Source organism: Salmo salar, chromosome 23, assembly GCF_965601325.2.
Source record: "Salmo salar chromosome 23, fSalSal1, whole genome shotgun sequence".
Classification (NCBI taxonomy): domain Eukaryota; kingdom Metazoa; phylum Chordata; class Actinopteri; order Salmoniformes; family Salmonidae; genus Salmo; species Salmo salar.
Genome location: NC_138313.1, coordinates 7,365,001 through 7,379,389, shown reverse-complemented (window position 1 = coordinate 7,379,389; position 14,389 = coordinate 7,365,001). Strand labels below are relative to the sequence as shown.

The following is a 14,389-nucleotide window of genomic DNA, read 5'->3' as shown; positions in this document are numbered from 1 at the left end:
AAATCAAATGCCCCTTCAACAAACACACCACCCCGAACCACATAAAACGAATACCCTCTGCCACGTCCTGACCAAACTACAATACCAATTAACCCTTATACTGGCCAGGACGTGACAATAGGCCTATGTCTTGATTTAAATAGAGCTTTGATCGTTTATGAGATCATCCAATAGGATAGGCTATATGACACAGGCTACTGCACATTAAGCATGACAAAAAAACATAAAAGCCCATAGATGTAGCTATATGGTCTCTTGGATAAATAAATGAAACTAGCTCCAGTAGGCTAATCTTTCTGATTTATTTTCATTACTGTACTGTACTGTATTATATGGACTGGAATTAGGCACATTGTTCAAACCACATTAAAGCAGGGAGAAAACATAAGATTCTGGTGCAGCACATGAGGCATACAAAGTTAAACGTATGGGCTAGCTAATTATTTGAATTTTGAAATATAATAGGGCCTATTTTTATAGTTAGTAGGCCGATGCATATATACAGATCATAATATTTCCTCTAATGTTATTAGCCTACCTCCTCTTTCTCTATTGTTGCTAAATTATTTCCTCGCTTTCAACAGTTAAATGAAATAAGCTTTGTCGTCATCATTCCAATGACATCCTTGAATAATATAGGACTAGAATTAGATGCAGAAATCTTTCACTTCTCTTCACAAAGATTGAATGGTTATGGGTCTAAATAAATAACTGCTATAGCCTACCACCATCGCATGTTCACTCTTCTTTCAAACTATCCGTGAGTTCTATTGGTTGTTGTATTTAACGTTCAGCAAAAAAAAACTGCTTGTGTCCCTCTTTGAATAGTCTATTGGTATAAGAAATGCTCAAACAATTATGTCCAGCAAGCTATTCTAGTCCAAGAGACAGCGGCTATAAATTAGAAGCTTATTATGCATAACCCATTATTCATTAGCTAAATATAAGGCTAATACTGCATTGAATGTATTACCTGAAAGAGGTAGGCTAGGACATCTATATATAGGGTTATATATCAATCTAGGACAGGGTTACCTAGGTTGGAGTTGATGGAGTTGGAGTTGATGGAGAGAAAAGAGCTCACGCGTGCAATGATTTAAAGTAACGGTATTTTAGTGATAGGCTGTTTTAAAACTCTGCAGTTGCCATAAAAAATAAAACAGTTCTTTACTATTAAAAAATAAGGTGACCACAAAAGCCGGATTGAGATGGGTAAATTACGCGCATTCGGTCTTTATATTACTGTTGCATAGGCTATGCTGCAGCAAATGTAGGCCTGCCTGTCACAAGAAAGAAAGTTACCATGATGAGATGATTGGTCTACATTCATTGTGAACTGCGCTCCATAATACGATGGGCTGAGTGTTGATGATTCTTCATGCAGAGGCCGTAGAGAAGCCATATTTAGACATCGCATATAATTTAACAGTTCCATTTCATGCCATGCTGTTCATATAAATAATGTATTCTAATTTACCGTTTTCTCAGTTATTTATCCTGGGAAAAGGGAGTGGTTTTGGGCAGTAAATCCTGGTAACCGGGTTCCCGCCATTAAACCCTAAACCACATCCATCAGTCCCTGTCATGGCTGTCAAACAGAGAGTCCACAGTGTCCGCTACTCCCTGACAGGTAGGCCCAGCAAGGGGCCACAGGAGAGAGGGGCCACAGGCTGGAGGGATGGAAGTTAGAATGGACTGGTGCTGGAGCAAGGGAGGGAGTTAGCGGTGGAGGTAAGGTGGGATACACTAATATAGATATCCAAGCCTTCAAACTTTATACCCTGTATAACATCATACATTATGAACTTCAAACAGAAAACCCTTTAAACCATACAGTTGAAGTCGGGAAGTTTGCATACACCTCAGCCAAATACATTTAAACTCAGTTTTTCACAATTGCTGACATTTAATACTAGTAAAAATTCCCTGTCTTAGGTCAGTTAGGATCACCACTTTATTTTAAGAATGTGAAATATCAGAATAATAATAGAGAGAATTATTTATTTCAGCTTTTATTTCTTTCATCACATTCCCAGTGGTTCAGAAGTTTACATACACTCAATTAGTATTGGTAGCATTGCCTTTAAATTGTTTAACTTGGGTCAAACGTTTTGGGTAGCCTTCCACAAGCTTCCCACAATAAGTTGGGTGAATTTTGGCCCATTCCTCCTGACAGAGCTGGTGTAACTGAGTCAGGTTTGTAGGCCTCCTTGCTCGCACATGCTTTTTCAGTTCTGCCCACAAATGTTCTATGGGATTGAGGTCAGGGCTTTGTGATGGCCACTCCAATACCTTGACTTTGTTGTCTACAACTTTGGAAGTATGCTTGGGGTCATTGTCCATTTGGAAGACCCATTTGCGACCAAGCTTTAACTTCCTGACTGATGCCTTGAGATGTTGCTTCAATATATCCACATAATTTTACTTCCTCATGAGGCCATCTATTTTGTGAAGTGCACCAGTCCCTCCTGCAGAAAAGCACCCCCACAACATGATGCAGCCACCGCCGTGCTTCATGGTTGGGATGATGTTCTTTGGCTTGCAAGCCTCCCCATTTTTCCTCCGAACATAACAATGGTCATTATGGCCAAACAGTTCTATTTTTGTTTCATCAGACCAGAGGACATTTCTCCAAAAAGTACGATCTTTGTCCCCATGTGCAGTTGCAAACCGTAGTCTGGCTTTTTTATGGCGGTTATGGAGCAGTGGCTTCTTCCTTGCTGAGCGGCCTTTCAGGTTATGTCGATATAGGACTCGTTTTACTGTGGATTTAGATACTTTTGTACCTGTTTCCTCTAGCATCTTCACAAGGTCCTTTGCTGTTGTTCTGGGATTGATTTGCACTTTTCGCACCAAAGTACGTTCATCTCTAGGAGACAGAGCGTGTCTCCTTCCTGAGTGGTATGACAGCTGCGTGGTCCCATGGTGTTTATACTTGCGTACTATTGTTTGTACAGATGAACGTGGTACCTTCAGGCGTTTGGAAATTGCTCCCAAGGATGAACCAGACTTGTGGACGTCTAAAATGTATTTTCTGAGGTCTTGGCTGATTTCTTTTGATTTTCCCATGATGTCAAGCAAAGAGGCACTGAGTTGGAAGGTAGGCCTTCCACATCCACAGGTACACAGGTGCTCCCAAGGATGAACCAGACTTGTGGAGGTCTATCAGAAGCTTCTAAAGCCTATCTGCAGCTTCTAAAGCCATGACACCATTTTCTGGAATTTTCCAAGCTGTTTAAAGGCACAGTCAACTTAGTGTATGTAAACTTCTGACCCACTGGAAATGTGATACAGTGAATTATAAGTGAAATAATCTGTCTGTAAACAATTGTTGGAAAAATGACTTGTGTCACGCACAAAGTAGATGTTCTAACCAACTTGCCAAAACTATAGTTTCTTAACAAAAAAATGGTGGATTGGTTGAAAAACAAATTTTAATGACTCCAACCGAAGTGTATGTAAACTTCCGACTTCAACTGTATATACAAATACAACCTGGATCCATTTCAGACACAAGATAGCTTACCTCAACCAGAGCAGCAGTAGAATATGATTGGTGCTACTGAAGGGTGGAATAAGCATGATGTAGAGTGTGATTGTTTCCCTAAGGGAAGAGAGGACCACAGATAGCACTACTAAACAAACACATCAGGGTAAATGACATGTCTGAGAAGAGAACAGGGTTGGAGATGATGAGAGAGATGAAGTGGAGGAAGAGATATGGAGTCAGCCAGGCGACTGAGACCCTATGTGCATCCCAAGTGACACCCTATTCACTATATAGGGCACTACTTTTGACCAGGGTCCATAGGGGTCTAGTCAAAAGTAGTGCACTATGTAGGGAAAAGGTTGCCATCCGGGATGCAGCCCTGGAGTGGCTCTTATTGCCACACTATGAACATGTTCCACTTTCTTTCCCACCACTTAATACTGACAAGGAAAGTAATAACAGTCTCAGTGGTATAGAAATGACTAGTTCAGAAATGTCCTTAGAGAAGAAAGGCTGTATCAACATAGTCATAGTTATTTGCTAGGTATTCAAATCTGTGAATTCATGACACAATGTCTATCTGGACAGACCCATATCGTTCAGACTTCTATCTACTTCCTTCGCAGTCGGAGCAGTAAAAACATACCATTAGGCATATATCACCATGGCAGAGAGTCAGGCAGGAGCCAAAGGCAGTATGATCATCTCGATAAATGATAGATCTATCTCTGAGCCCAGTGGTAGACAGCAGCAGTCACTGTGAAAGCTAGAACGACCGAAAGCTAATGAAGATCAATGATAGCTCATGTCAATACCGATAATCCCTGTCTAAGGCCCTAAGGGCTCTATTTTAACAAACCTAACGCAATGATAAATCTAGGCGGTAGCTCTATATGTTCAGGGGTATGTCTGAAATATGTTTGCTATTTTAACTGTTACAATTATCAGCACACTTGCTGGCATTGGCGCGAAAGGGCTGGGTTTTGATTACTAAACAAGTTGTGGGTGTGTCGAGGCTTGCCCTAACCAACTGCGCTCCCGCTACAATCAGCTTTCGGTTGGTCTTAAATATCCATACCAGCGCTGCCTGAAATTAGCACTTTGGATCACGCCTAAAATATTTCCAACCACTCCCATCTAAGCGCAAGCGTGCTGATGTTAGACAGATAAATTGCCGAACCTGACGTTAGGGCTGGAAAATGCCAGTGCGCCAGCTTTTACATGACGAAATTGCAATCTAACGTGCATTTGACACTAGCCCCGCCATTAACGCCAGACAAAAATAGAGCTCTAAGAGTCACACTGCACAATGGGCCTATTTCCCCTGAACCAACCAGGCAGTGAGACAGACCCATCCACATCTAGCCCCATCTGATGTGTTAATATCAAGGTCATGAAGCCAGTCGAGGCAGAGTCAGTGGTCAATAATTATTAAGGAAGAAGGTAATCAATAGAGCCCTGCTGCGTACAGTAGCTGCCGTCTTATAGATCAGATAGATGGTCAGTAATATCAAGCACACGGCTTGTCTAAACCTGGCCCATAGTCTCCTCTTCTAAACATATAGGAGGGACCATAGAGAACCTATTAAGTTACTATATTTATTTCTATGTATTCTAATTCCTAATTCTATGGGAGTAACTGAGGGACATAATGGGATCTCAAAAGAACAGGGGCAGTCGATAGGGCTTTGGGTAACTGTCCTCAGTGACCCGTCGAGCTGACCTGATCTGTGGTTGGGACAGGACGGGAGGCCAGCAAGAACTAAGAATACTTTGTATCTCATACAACTCATTCAAAGTGTAGCCTTACTAGCCCATAGACACAGATGTAGTTTGCAGTCATATGTCGTATGTAGTATAAATATATACATTTCACAAAGACTCTAGAGGGTATGTTCAAAGGCATGTGTCTGTTTGAAGAGAGACATAGGGTATCAGTTGAGAGGGGGAGGAGACAAGTGAACAGAGAGAGAGAGAGAGAGAGAGAGAGAGAGCAAGAAAGAGACAGGAAAAAAACAGAAATGTACAAAGAGGAGAGAGAAAGAGAGAGATGTATGGACCACAGGCTGACTGGAGCCTTTTACTAATTGATGTTTGACATTACCCTCAGTACCCTCAGTGTGTGGAGCTGCGGGACAGGCCAAACCCTACCGGATAAATCACAACCCCCAAAATGCGCTAATTTTATAAGGAACCTAATACCTCACTCTCTTAATTAAGCTCCATTCATTTAAAGTGGTGGGGAACCGTCTGTGTGTGTGTGTGTGTGTGTGTGTGTGTGTGTGTGTGTGTGTGTGTGTGTGTGTGTGTGTGTGTGTGTGTGTGTGTGTGTTTGCGCGTGCATGCATGTGTATTCTGAAAATAGTTATGGGAAAGCAGTCTTCCTAATTAGACCACTGGTTGGTTTCTGATTCATTCCTACGTGTGTCTCTCTCTGGTTTGGGTTAGAGACTAAGATTGGGCGATATCAACCTTTGTACTATCATGATTATGTACCCATAAAACAATGTGATATCCCTCGAAAATCAGTCTTCTCACGAAAACGTCTGTAGCATCCGAATGGTTTGGCCTACAAAACTAATTACCACCACTATATGGAAAGGGGAGACTCTCATGAACATGACGGTGGTAACCCATACAAATTAATGGAAGAAGGGAGGTGGTTTTGTGCCAACAAAAATAACCTTATTCCTCATGAGACTTTTTTTTGACTATCTTTATTTACATTTATGAATGTGTTATTCATTGTGTTTCTATGAGCTATAGCAGTGAAGGCCAAATTCTATATTTTATCAAATAATATAAAAAATATATAATTTGCTACGTAATGGGGTCCTAAAAATCTAAATCAAATAGCTAAATGATCCACGGTATAACCATCTTAAAGCAATTCCATATGTTAGCTTAGTAGTCAAGTTCAAATAGGCTAAACCATTGTCTGTCCCATCACAATGTCGACGATGGATGTCCAAATTAGAAAATATCACACTGCCTACAAAACACTATTACCCATGGTTCATGGGTGTGAGGCTTGATACAATTTACAAGACAGAGCGCTGGGCTAGCTGGTTGGTTTGTTGGCTGGCCGGCAGGCTAACGGCTCACTGGTATATTAAGGTTCAGTGCCTTCAGGAAGTATGTTACAGCCTGAATTCAATATTGATTAAATAAATAAAAACACAATACCCCATAATGACAGTGAAAACATGTTTTTAGAAGTTTTTGCAAATATATTGAAAATTAAAAACAGAAATATCACATTTACATAAGTATTCACACCCCGGAGTCAATACATGTTAGAATCACCTGGCAGTGATTACAGCTGTGAGTCTTTATTGGTAAGCCTCTAAGAGCTTTGCACAACTGGATTGTACAAATATGCACATTATTCTTGAAAAAATTCTTCAAGCTCTGTCGAGTTGGTTGTTGATCATTGCTAGATAGCCATTTTTATTTTATTTCTCACATGCGTTGAATACCTTACCGTGAAATGCTTACTTATGAGCCCTTAACCAACAATGCAGTTTTTTTATGTACTAAATAAACGAAAGTAAAACATTTTAAAATAATAATAACACAATAAAATAACAATAATAAGGCTATATATAGGGGGTACCGGTATCAAGTCAGTGTGTGAGGTTACAGGTTAGTCAAGGTAATTTCTACATGTAGGTAGGGATAAAGTGACTATGCATGGATAATAAACAGCGAGTAGCAGCAGTGTAAAAACAAAGGGGGGTGGTGTCAATGCAAATAGTCTGGGCGGCCATTTTATTCATTGTTCAGCAGTCTTATGGCTTGGGGATAGAAGCTGTTAAGGAGCCTTTTGGACCTAGACTTGGAGTCTTTGACAATTTTTGGGGCCTTCCTCTGACACCGCCTGGTATAGAGGTCCTGGATGTCAGGAAGCTTGGCCCCAGTGATGTACTGGGCCGTACGCACTACCCTCTGTAGCACCTTACGGTCGGATGCCGAGCAGTTGCCATACCAGGCGATGATGCAACCGGTCAGGATGCTCTCGATGGTGCAGCTGTAGAACCTTTTGAGGATCTGGGGACCCATGCCAAATCTTTTCAGTCTCCTGAGGGGGAAAAGGTGTTATCGTGCCCTCTTCACAACTGTCTTGGTGTGTTTGGACCATGATAGTTTGTTGGTGACGTGGACACCAAGGAACTTGAAACTCTCAACCCGCTCCACTATAGCCCACCAATGTGAATGGGGGCATGTTCGGCCCTTCTTTTCCTGTGGTCCATGATCACCTTCTTCGCGGGAGAGGTTGTTGTCCTAGCACCACATTGCCAGGTCTCTGACCTCCTCCCTATAGGCTGTCTCATCGTTGTCGGTGATCAGGCCTACCACCGTTGTGTCTTCAGCAAATTTAATGATGGTGTTGGAGTCGTGCTTGGCCACGGAGTCGTAGTTGAACAGGGAGTACAGGAGGGGATTAAGCACGCACACCTGAGGGGCCCCAGTGTTGAGGATCAGCGTGGCAGATGTGTTGTTGCCTACCCTTACCACCTGGGGGTGGCCCATCAGGAAATCCAGGATCCAGTTGCAGAGGGAGTTGTTTAGTCCCAGGGTCCTTAGCTTAGTGATGAGCTTTGTGGGCACTATGGTGTTGAAAGCTGAACTGTAGTCAATGAACAGCATTCTCACATAGGTGTTACTTTTGTCCAGGTGGGAAAGGGCAGAGTGGAGTGTGATTGCGTCATCTGTATGCGCTATGCAAATTGTAGTGGGTCTAGGATTTTCGGGATGATGGTGTTGATGTGTGCAATGACCAGCCTTTCAAAGCACTTCATGGCTACAGATGTGAGTGCTATGGGGCGGTAGTCATTTAAATAGGTTACCTTCGCTTTCTTGGGCACAGGGACTATGGTGGTCTGCTTGAAACATGAAGGTATTACAGACTCGGTCAGGGAGAGGTTGAAAATGTCAGTGAAGACACTTGCCTGTTGGTCCGCGCATGCTTTGAGTACACATCCTGGCAATCCGTCTGGCCCCGCGGCCTTGTGAATGTTGATATGTTTAAAGGTCTTGCTCACATCGGCTACGGATAGCATGATCACATAGTTGCCCGGAACAGCTGGTGCTCTCATGCATGCTTCAGTGTTGCTTGCCTTGGAGCGAGCATAAAAGTAATTTTGCTCATCTGGTAGGCTCGCGTCACTGGGTAGCTCGTTGCTGGAATTCCCTTTCTAGCCCATAATAGTTTGCAAGCCCTTCCACATCCGACGATCATCAGAGCTGGTGTAGTAGGATTCAATCTAAGTCCTGTATTGACACTTTGCCTCTTTGATGGTTCGTCTGTGGGCATAGTGGGATTTCTTATAAGCGTCTGGATTAGTGTTCTGCTCCTTGAAAGCGGCAGCTCTAGCCTTTATCATGGTGCGGACGTTGCCTGTAATCCATGGCTTCTGGTTGGGTTATGTATGTAGGGTCACTGTGGGGACAAAGTCGTCGATGCACTTTTTGATGAAGCTGGTGACTGAGGTGGTATACTCAATGTCATTGGATGAATCCCAGAACATATTCCAGTCTGTGCAAGCAAAACAGTCCTGTAGCGTAGCATCCACATCATCTGAACACTTCCGTATTGAGCGAGTCACTTGTACTCCCTGCTATAGTTTTTGCTTGTAAGCAGGAATCAGGATAGAATTGTGGTCAGGTTTTCCAAATGGTGGGCGAGGGAGACCTTTGTACGCGTCTCTGTGTGTGGAGTAAAGGTGGTCTAGAGTTTTTGTTCCTCTGGTTGCACATGACATGCTGGTAGAAATCAGGTAAAACGGGTTTAAGTTTGCCTGCATTAAAGCCCCCAGCAACTAGGAGTGCCGCTTCTGGATGAGCATTTTCTTGTTTACTTATGGCCTTATACAGCTCCTTGAGTGCGGTCTTAGTGCCAGAGTCGGTTTCTGGTGGTAAATACACGGCTATGAAAAATATAGATGAAAACTCTTGCTTGATAGTGTTGTCTACAGCTTATCATGAGGTACTCTACCTCAGGCGAGCAATATCTCAAGACTACCTTAATATTAGACATCGTGCACCAGCTGTTATTGACAAATAGACACACACCCCCACCCCTTGTCTTACCAGACGTAGCTGTTCTGTCCTGCCGATGCACGGAAACCCCAGCCAACTGTATATTATCCGTGTGGTCGTTCAGCCACGACTCTGTGAAACATAATATATTCCAGTTTTTAATGTCCCGTTGGTAGGATAGTCTCGAACGGAGCTCATCCAGTTTATTCTCCAGTGATTGCACATTGGCTAATAGAACGGATGATAGAAGCGGGTTACCCACTCGCCGACGAATTCTCACAAGGCATCCTGATCTCTGCCCCCTGTATTTCATTATTTTCTTCATGTGAATGACGGGGATTTGGGCCTTGTCTGGGAGCAACATTATATCCTTCATGTCCAACTCATTAAATAAAAAATCTACGTCCAGTTTGAGGAGTGTCATCACTGTTCTGATATCCAGAAGCTCTTTTCGGTCATAAGACGGTAGCATAAACATTATGTACAAAATACTAAAAAAACACACAAAATAGCACAATTGGTTAGGAGCCTGTAAAACAGCAGCCATCCCCTCTGGTGCCATTCTACATCTACATTAAGTCGAAACTGTAACTATAGGCCACTCACAAACATTCAATGTAGTCTTTGTAAGCAAGTCCAGTGTATATTTGGCCTTGTGTTTTAGGTTATTGTCCTGCTGGAGGGTGGATTTGTCTCCCAGTGTCTGTTGGAAAGTATTCCGTTTCTTTCTATCTTAAAAAACTGCTTAGTCCTTGCCGATGACAAGCATACCCATAACATTTTGCAGCTACCACCATGCTTCAAAATACAAAGAGTGGTACTCACTGGTGTTGGGAGTTGCCCCAAAAATAACGCTTTGTATTAACACATTTTTTGCAGTTTTACTTCAGTGCCTTATGGCAAACAGGATGCATGTTTTGGAATATTTTTTATTCTGTACAGGCTTCCTTGTTTTCACTGTCATTTAGGCAAGTATTGTGGAATAACTACAATGTTGTTGATGCATCCTCAGTTTTCACCTATTACAGCCATTAAACTCTGTAACTGTTTTAAAGTCACCATTGGCCTCATGGTGAAATCCCTGAGCGGTTTCCTTCCTCTCCGGCAACTGAGTTATGAAGATCGCCTGTATCTTTGTAGTGACTGGGCAAATTGATACACCATCCAAAGTGCAATTAATAACTTCGCCATGCTCAAATGGATATTCATTGTCTGCTTTTTAAAATGTTTCCTCATCTACCAATAGGTGCCCTTCTTTGCGAGGCATTGGAAAACCTCCCTGGTCTTTGTGGTTGAATCTATGTTTGAAATTCCCTGCTCAACTGAGGAATCTTACAGATAACTGTATGTGTGGGGTACAGAGATGATCAAAAATCATCTTAAACACTATTATTGCACACAGAGTGAGTCCATGCAACTTATTATCTGACTTGTTAACCTGTTGGGGCTAGGGGGCAGTATTGACACGGCCGGATAAAAAACGTACCCGATTTAATCTGGTTACTACTCCTGCCCAGTAACTAGAATATACATATAATTATTGGCTTTGGATAGAAAACACCCCAAAGTTTCTAAAACTGTTTGAATGGTGTCGGTGAGTATAACAGAACTCATATGGCAGGCAAAAACCTGAGAAGATTCCTTACAGGAAGTGCCCTCTCTGACAAGATCTTGTTCTTCTTGTCTCTGTTTATTGAAGACTGAGGATCTTTGCTGTAACGTGACACTTCCTACGGCTCCCATAGGCTCTCAGAGCCCGGGAAAAAGCTGAATGATATCGAGGCAGCCCCAGGCTAAAACACATTTGCACTTTTGGCAAGTGGCCGATCAGAGGACAATGGGCTTAGGCGCGTGCACGAGTCGACCCCATGCTTTATTTTCTTTCGTCTTTTTACCTAAACGCAGATTCCCGGTCGGAATATTATCGCTTTTTTACAAGAAAAATTGCATAAAAATTGATTTTAAACAGCGGTTGACATGCTTCGAAGTACGGTAATGGAATATTTAGAATTTTTTTGTCACGAAATGCGTCGTGCTCGTCACCCTTCTTTACCCTTTCGGATAGTGTCTTGAACGCACGAACAAAACGCCGCTGTTTGGATACAACTATGGATTATTTGGGACCAAACCAACATTTGTTATTGAAGTAGAAGTCCTGGGAGTGCATTCTGACGAAGAACACCAAAGGTAATAACATTTTTCTTATAGTAAATCTGACTTTGGTGAGTGCTAAACTTGCTGGGTGTCTAAATAGCTAGCCCTGTGATGCCGGGCTATCTACTTAGAATATTGCAAAATGTGCTTTCACCGAAAAGCTATTTTAAAATCGGACATATCGTGTGCATAGAGGAGTTCTGTATCTATAATTCTTAAAATAATTGTTATGCTTTTTGTGAACGTTTATCGTGAGTAATTTAGTAAATTTTTAGTAAATTCACCGGAAGTTTGCGGGGGGTATGCTAGTTCTGAACGTCACATGCTAATGTAAAAAGCTGGTTTTTGATATAAATATGAACTTGATTGAACAAAACATGCATGTATTGTATAACATAATGTCTGATTATTTCTGTCTGGGTACTCTGCTGACATAATCTGTTTTGCTTTCGTTGTAAAGCCTTTTTGAAATCGGACAGTGTGGTTAGATTAACGAGAGTCTTGTCTTTAAAATGGTGTAAAATAGTCATATGTTTGAGAAATTGAAGTAATAGCATTTCTAAGGTATTTGAATAACGCGCCACAGGATTCCACTGGCTGTTACGTAGGTGGGACGATTTCGTCCCGCCGACCCTAGAGAGGTTAAGCACAATTTTACTCCTAAACTTATTTAGGCTTGCCATAACAAAGGGATGGAATACTTATTGACTCAAGGAATTTCAGCTTTTCATTTTTTATTCATTTCTAAACATTTCTAAAAACATAATTCCACTTTGACACTATTGGGTATTTTGTGTAAAACCAGTGACTTTCTGATGGCACAGTAGATGACAGAGAGAGAGAGATGTAGAACACCCCTTAATTAGAGACGGACACATTGAGTGGATAAAGGAATCTCCGCTTGCTAGACTTCCTCAATCCCTGCATGCAATCAATCACCCTGTAAATCAACTACAACTCTGGGTGCTGGGTGCCTGTTATCAACCAAAGACAGGGGAGGAGAAGAGGATAGAGGGCTGTGTTTGTGTGTGTGGCCCATAAATAAAGCCACTAACCGCTCACGGCTACGCGACCGAGCCCAGTCTGAATTAAAGAGCCTGATTTGTGTGCCAATCTAAAGCAACTTGTGGAAAATCAATGAGTGTCAATTCTGAGGAGGGAGGGGTGGCAGAAGGGAGAAGGATGTGTTTGCCTTTTTGCCCGTGACAATGTTCAAGATTAAACTCTGCTGAACAAGAGGATTGAGCAAAGGAGAGGAGAGGGGGAAACGATAGAGATAGAGAGAGAGAGCGAGAGAGAGAGAGAATAGCAGAGCTCCCCGGTTCCTTCAGAAGGGTTTACTACAAAGCAAGATCAACAACTAAGCCAGTTAACTAAATATTATGAAATAACATTTTTTATAAAGATAAGCTTGAAATATTAATGGTCTGATTGACCCAACTAACCAAAAAACAAAGTTTAGCTTTCCTAATGAACCACAAAATGAGTAGTTATTTGTATTTGCTTATCAAAGCTAGCTGGCTAACTCATTGATCCTACTTTGTAGTATAACCCTCAGCTAGTATCCCAAACAAATTATTTACAACAAAGGTACACAGGCAACACACCTCCCCTCCCCGCCCCCCCTCCCTTCCCCAAATATTACATCAAGGCAAGCCACATCAAGTCACTGCAATTTCAAACACAAAGACATTTCTAACATCAAAAAGTTGACAGAAAAAGTATTAACAAAAATGAAAGCACAAAAACACTGGCAGCGACAGCTTTGGGGGCATAAAGAAACACAATAATGAAAATATGAAAGCAACAAACAGCAAGCTGTTGGTTTGTTTGGGGCTCTGAGGTCTGTGTTAACTTTATACTTCATGAAAGGCTTTCTGACCGGAGCCTGAATAGTTGGTCTTGTTCCAGTAAACATATAGATCATAGAGGAAGAGCCTTCAGTAGTACCAATGTGGAGGAAGGGAAAAATCTGTTCAACACGATCAACATGTTTGAATAATACATTTGTGTTTGTGCTTTTGCTTAAAACATACCACTTCCGGGGCCTCCTGAGTGGCGCAGCGATCTAAGGCACTGAGGCGTTACTACACTAGGCGTCACTGAGTGCTTGAGGCGTCACTACAGACCTGGGTTCGATCCCAAGCTGTGTCACAACCGGCCGTGACCGGGAGTCCCATAGGGAGGAGCACAATTTGCTCAGCGTCGTCTGGGTTAGGGGAGGGTTTGGCCGAGGGGGGGCTTTACTTGACTCATTGTGCTCCAGTGACTCCTTGTGGTGGGCCAGGCACCTGAAGGCTGACGCTGGTCGTCAGTTGAACAGTGTTTCCTCCGGCACATTAGTGCAGCTGGCTTCCGGGTTAAGCGGGCAGGTGTTAAGTAGTGTGGTTTGGCGTGCCATGTTTCGGAGGATGCATGACTCGAGCTTCGCTTCTCCTGAGCCCATTGGGGAGCTGCAGAGATGAGACAAGATTGCAATTGGATATCACAAAATATATATATAGCTCTGGAAAAAATTAAGAGACCACTGCAAAATTATCAGTTTCTCTGGTTTTACTATTTATAGGTATGTGTTTGGGTAAAATGAAAAATTGTTGAATTCTATAAACTATTGACATTTCTCCAAAATTCCAAATGAAAATATTGTCATATAGAGCATTTCTTTGCAGAAAATGACAACTGGCTTGTAGGCCTCTCCAGGTC

General features: G+C 42.2%; 1 protein-coding gene across 2 annotated transcripts in view; it reads right to left on the bottom strand.

Annotated features, from left to right (window-relative positions):
• Positions 1 to 14,389, bottom strand: part of LOC106583985 (microtubule-associated serine/threonine-protein kinase 2) — a 103,010-nt gene that overhangs the window by 14,481 nt on the left and 74,140 nt on the right. Inside the window, exon 4 of one of the 2 annotated variants that reach the window (XM_045706498.2) lies at positions 13,318 to 14,139. The exons of the other annotated variant lie outside the window; for it this stretch is intronic. Coding sequence (XP_045562454.1) covers positions 14,062 to 14,139 — 78 coding nt within the window. The 3' untranslated portion in view covers positions 13,318 to 14,061. Of the gene's footprint in view, positions 1 to 13,317; positions 14,140 to 14,389 lie in introns of those variants that run through there. 2 annotated transcript variants of the gene reach the window in all.